Source organism: Trichechus manatus, unplaced genomic scaffold (genome assembly GCF_000243295.1).
Source record: "Trichechus manatus latirostris isolate Lorelei unplaced genomic scaffold, TriManLat1.0 scaffold00025, whole genome shotgun sequence".
NCBI classification, from domain to species: domain Eukaryota; kingdom Metazoa; phylum Chordata; class Mammalia; order Sirenia; family Trichechidae; genus Trichechus; species Trichechus manatus.
In genome coordinates this window covers 16,599,617-16,605,156 of record NW_004443961.1, presented here as the reverse complement: position 1 = coordinate 16,605,156, position 5,540 = coordinate 16,599,617, and the positions used below count along the sequence as shown (strand labels likewise).

The window sequence follows — 5,540 nt, the reverse complement described above, 5'->3', positions numbered from 1 at the left end:
GGCAGTGCTTCATTCTGTTGTATACAGGGTTGCTGTGAGTTGAAAGCGACTTGATGGCACTTAACAACAACAACAATAAAATAAAAAGTACCATAGGCCTAATCATTCCCCTTGGGACTGCTTTGCTGTAAGGTTTTGTTTACCTACTTCTTTCGTTAAATGTTCTTGGTCATAGTAGGTTTTGCATTCAATCACCTTGCTCTTTTAAAATAAGAAATACTTTCCTACTAAATGATAAAATGCAAGGAGAAAAAATTTGCTCCCAGTTTTTCCTCATCTTGCAAATATGTTTATTAAAACGTATATTTGAAAGTCATGATTATCACCAGTTGATCTGAAATACGAATACAGAAAAACTATAAATGGAAAAGAAATTTTGCGTAAAAACAATTTTACACTGAAAATAAATTTAGGGCCTTACCCCCTAAAGATGTTGTTAGGAAACAAAGAGTAAGGGAAAGAATTAGTACGATCCTTACAAGACTCTTTTTGAATCAAGAAATTAAGGAGGTAGAAGAGAACAGATCTAAACATATCTTTCGAATGGTTCTACTCCTTCTATGAAAAATAAGGGACTGTTAAAGACACAGGTCTCTGATAGCAAATGGCTGATGATTCTCTGCTTTTGAATGGGACAGAAGCCTTGGTATGCAAATTCCAAGAACTATGGAAAAGGAGAAAGACAATAGACTGGCCTCCTAAACATGTCCATAATCCTGTGCTTACCCCATTTTTTAAGGATCCCTGGTGTCGCGATGGTTAAACAGTCATCTGCTAACTGAAAGGTTGGCTGTTCAAACTCACCAGTAGCTCTGCGGGAGAACTCATCAGTGGCTTGGACCTGGTGATCTGTTTCCATGAAGATTACAGCCTAGGAAACCCTGTGGAGCAGTTCTACTCCATCATACAGGGTCACTGTGAGTCAGAATAGAATTAACGGCACATGACAACAATCCCCATTTTAACATTTAATACACTGGATTCTAACTGTTGTTAGGTTTCCTGGGCTGTTTTCTTTATGGCAGCATATCAACAGGTCTTTTCTCCCGTGAAGCCACAGGGTGGGTTGAAACCACCCATCTTTCAGTTAGCAGCCTAGCACTTTACCACTGCACAACTAGGGCTCCTTGGATTGTAACTTCTCCAGATCTTCTTAACTAGAGAAAGGGTCTTGAAGAATAGAAACAAGCCTTGTCGCCTATTATACAGCAAGTGATAAGCACAATGCCTGGCTAATTATAATGCACAGTAAATTGTTACTGAGTAAACAAATAAATGAGTGGAAAAACTCAGATATGTATTTAAATTCCTTACAAATTTCAAGTAGGTTAAATGCAAGTAACCTTTGACCATCTGGTCATTAGATTTTTGGTAGAAACAATAGATGATAACTTTCTTATATTTTAGAAATAACAGTTTAACTCAGAATAAGCATGAATTAACCCCATGTTCAGTGAAAATGCAGATAAAACTAATTGTAGCTTATGGTTAACTATGATCTAAACCATATTTTGTTCTAGAACACGCATAACCTAAATCAAATATTTTTATACTTAAGAGTAATCTATATAATGTGGGAAAGAGTATAAACTTTAAATGTACTGTATTCCAAACACATGTAAAGTGTTGGGCTTGTGGAATGTCACATAACTACTTAACATTCAATTATATGACTGAACTTCAAACAGTACAGGGCTTCAGATAGCAGTGAATGAAAAATTTAGCCATATTAAAGTCAGGAAAAAATTAAAACCCTCAATATAGTCATAAAATTGGTTCCATATGCTGAACAATTCCCTCTGAGAAAGAGAATCCACACAGTATGACTCAGGAAGTACATGCTCTCAAAAATGGGCTGGTAGAGGATATGCTTCTAGAATAATGGTAGAGTGCTGATTCACATGTTATGTGTTCTGAGACATAGTCAATTGAAATAGAAAAGCATTATATATATTTTTGCATTTTGGTTATGTATTATATCTATAAAGGATAATTATAAATTACCTGAACTAGTTTAATATAGTTTTTAACTTTTATTTTTATGTCTTTATCACATATAAAGAACCACAAGAAATTCTCTTTCTACTTACTCTAAGTCTTTTTTTTTTGAGGGGGTTGGGGGGAATCTCAGAAAAATTATAAAAAATGTACTCCCAATTTTAGGCCAAACTATTTCTAAATAATTTTCAAGTATTGAATAAGCACTTTGTTTTCATGTAGCAAATTTTTTTTTTATCACTTTATGCTCCTCAGAAATCTTAAAAACAAGACCAACTGATTAGACACCTTTATACTGGCAATTCAGTTCACTGACAATAAATGATCAACAGTAATTTGTGAATGCATGTTTACTTTGGTAAATCTTTATCTTTGCAAGGTTACTGCTAAATTAATGTTTTAATATTCACCTTTAGTTGTAGGGTCTTCTCTAAGTTTTCAATCTTTCTTTCAGCTTTCCTCAGCTTCCTTAGCAACTCTGAGTCTGTGAAAGAGCTCTTTGGTGACAAAGACCTTGAACGTTTCACAGGTGGTTCCTCGAGAATAAAACAAGGACATAGTTGAACTAGTCGGAACACTGGATTATGAAAGACATGCAAAACTAAAGAACAAGTAATTCTGAATACTAATAATGAATTATTAAAAAAAAAAATCCTGCCTGGAATACCAGAGAAATAACAAGCGGAATTACCACAGTGCTACCGCTAAAGGTTTCTCTGTGACTCGTTAATGAGAATATTCATTTACATTTACATTGTTTCTTTCAGAATAATGATGTCCCATTAGGGAAGACTAAAGGGTTATAGACTCAGAAATGCAAGAAACCTCATTACAAAGGAGGGGATAGAGGCTGGTCTAATTGCTCTATAAGGGTCCAAGGTTACACTTGATAGGACAACCAGAAGCAAGAGGGAAAGGATTTTTTTTCCCTTTGAAACAGTTTAACACACTGTGAAGTTGAAGGAACAATATGCTTGAGGAATATAAATACAACAGACAGTAGATCTTATACCATAATAACCATATGGTCATTAACTATAATGTGGCTAACTAGAGACAAGAATGTGTGTTTATATTATGTACAGCTTCATATACCAATCTGGAGAAGGAATATGTGAAAGCAACTATTAAGCTAGGCAACATATTGCTCATACTTACTGCATGTCCTTACAAAAAGGAACTAAAAATTTTGTTCAAAATATTCCCTCTCATTTTCTTGACTTTTATTAAAAGCAATGAACCATCAAAGCACTGTATTTTTAAACTTCAGCAATACAGCAGGTAATAAAACAAGGCCCTATAATATTGTATGTCAATTTTAGCAATGTTTTCTTTTATCTAGACAAAGCTCAATGTTTGTGAAACTACTCCAAAATGGCAAGAAACTAATAATATACTTACGGTTTTTTAAAAGGGGAAAAAAAGTCTCTTTCCTCTGAAAACTAATATTAGAGGGAGTAAATAAAAGTACCACAGAAACCTGGGTCTAATTTTAAATGCTTCTTCTATTAAGACAGTTTGTTCTATTCATAGGAAAAAGTGGCAAAAACTTAAAACAATTATCTTTAAAATACGGTTTTTTACTTTAAAAAGCATTATTCTTCTACTGCTGATATGACTAGTTGTGAGAAAAATATGTCTAAAATTCCTTACTTTTAGGGAAATGTTATTCCAGTTTATCTAGAAATAACATACTTACAATGTGATATGCAATTTTTATATTAGTCAACCTTCTGTAGAATCTTTTGCAGCATAATACAAATATGTAATGAATATTACAAAAGGAAAAGCTATGACAATGTTAATACATGGGAAACATGTTACACAAAATTTGCTTAGTATTCTCTATTGCTATCCCTTAAAATCTATGAAATTTTATTGTAAGTGCACAAATTAATGTTAAAATCCACTTACTTTTTATATTCCATATTATTGTAAATGTTATATCTAAACAAAATAGAGAACATTAGGACATATTTTGCTTCTAATTAAAATTTAAAAAATTGAGTTAATGACTAATATCATTTTAAAGTGAATTTTATCAGAAAGATTAATTTATCAGATAAATGAGGGAAACTTACCAAAGTATTTTTATATAAGCAGAGTAGTTTACTGGCACAATAGGTATATTGCTACTAATAATATAATTAATTAAATTAGGAAGATATTACTCAGTCTTTACAAGTAAAAGCTTTGTACGCCCAACAGTTATTTCATCAAGCATTTGGCACGTAATGCTTTTTAAAAAGCTTCCAGAATTATAAGCACAGAAGTAAATGTTGCTTTTTTGTTGTTTAACTTTCCCCATCTCTTGCCTTGCCAGCCTCCTTCTGACAAATTCACAAAATGAAAAAATGTCTCTACCTTATGTTTTCCTTCAGCATTTGCTACAATGCCTCCTGAAAAACCTTTGTTGGTAAATCTGTTTTCTGAGAGCTTTTCGTTTGCTATTTTCAGTTTCTCCTGTAAATACTCAATTTCAGATTTCTGTGACACCATTAAGGTTTCTAAGCTCGATAAAGATGGCCTTTGAGACACCTATAAAAAAAGGGTATATAAATATATATGTGTTTGTATCTTATATAATTTACATATACATAAAAATATGCATATATAACATTACATCATATAAATCGTAAGTATTCAAAGAAAGAAAATCCCATTTTAACAATAAACTGTAAACCAGCAACAGCTAAACTTCTCTTATTCTAATAGAGTGACATTTTTCACTATAATAACCAAGAGTATATTTCCATATAGAACATTGCCATATAAATTTGCAGGAGAAAAAAATTAAAGTATGTTTGCATGATACATAAAACTCATCTACAATTATTTCAAATTTACAATTATACACATATATATATCCCCATGAAATAATCAATCTGATCAAGAGTCATTCAATATGATAGAATATGAACTTAAGAAAAGTAAACCAATAGCACTATAGGTCTACTTAGCTTTTAATGTACCATAATTTAATAATAACAACTCAAAGAACTGGTATTTTTAAAAGTCAATACCGTTCACAACACTCTCTTTTGAAATTTCTTCCTGTGTCAAATAAAAAACTAATAGTAAGTCCCACATTTTATCAACAGGAATCACAGGAAAATTAAGTTTGTAGAAGAAAACTTGTTTGTGACAATGGTTGTAGCTGGCGTTAGTTGCCACTGAGTTGATTTTGACTTGTGGCAATTAACATCGTGCAAAACTGCACTACTATTAAAACTGAGACCATTAAAACCCATGCATATATGCTGTTGTCAAATTCACCCCTCTATTTACAAATTAAAAAATATGAATCATAGTTAAAACAGTTTTTTTTTTCAATTTACTGGCAAAAAAGTCAAATCTTTTGATTCTAGTATAACAATAGAGATCCAGTAGCCCTGAAAATATTTTCATATGAAGTTGTGGAGAGCCCCTTTATTCCTAAATGATATCGCTAAGAATGATGAGAAACTTACACGTGTTTAACTTTTCTGGACCAATTATGAGAAATATCTCGTTTCCAGTTTTGATTACTTGTTTTTTTCCTT

The 5,540-nt window shown here is 32.1% G+C and overlaps 1 protein-coding gene across 1 annotated transcript in view; it reads right to left on the bottom strand.

The window, feature by feature from the left end:
* LOC111820056 (centlein-like) overlaps window positions 1-5,523 on the bottom strand; it is a 68,849-nt gene extending 63,326 nt beyond the window's left edge. Inside the window, exons 1-3 of the mRNA XM_023728565.1 lie at window positions 5,469-5,523; window positions 4,363-4,536; window positions 2,409-2,534 (exon numbers count right to left, since the gene is read on the bottom strand). Of these exons, the coding sequence (XP_023584333.1) occupies window positions 2,409-2,534; window positions 4,363-4,497 (261 nt within the window). The 5' untranslated portion in view covers window positions 4,498-4,536; window positions 5,469-5,523. The remainder of the gene's footprint in view (window positions 1-2,408; window positions 2,535-4,362; window positions 4,537-5,468) is intronic.
* Between the last annotated feature and the right edge of the window lie 17 nt (window positions 5,524-5,540).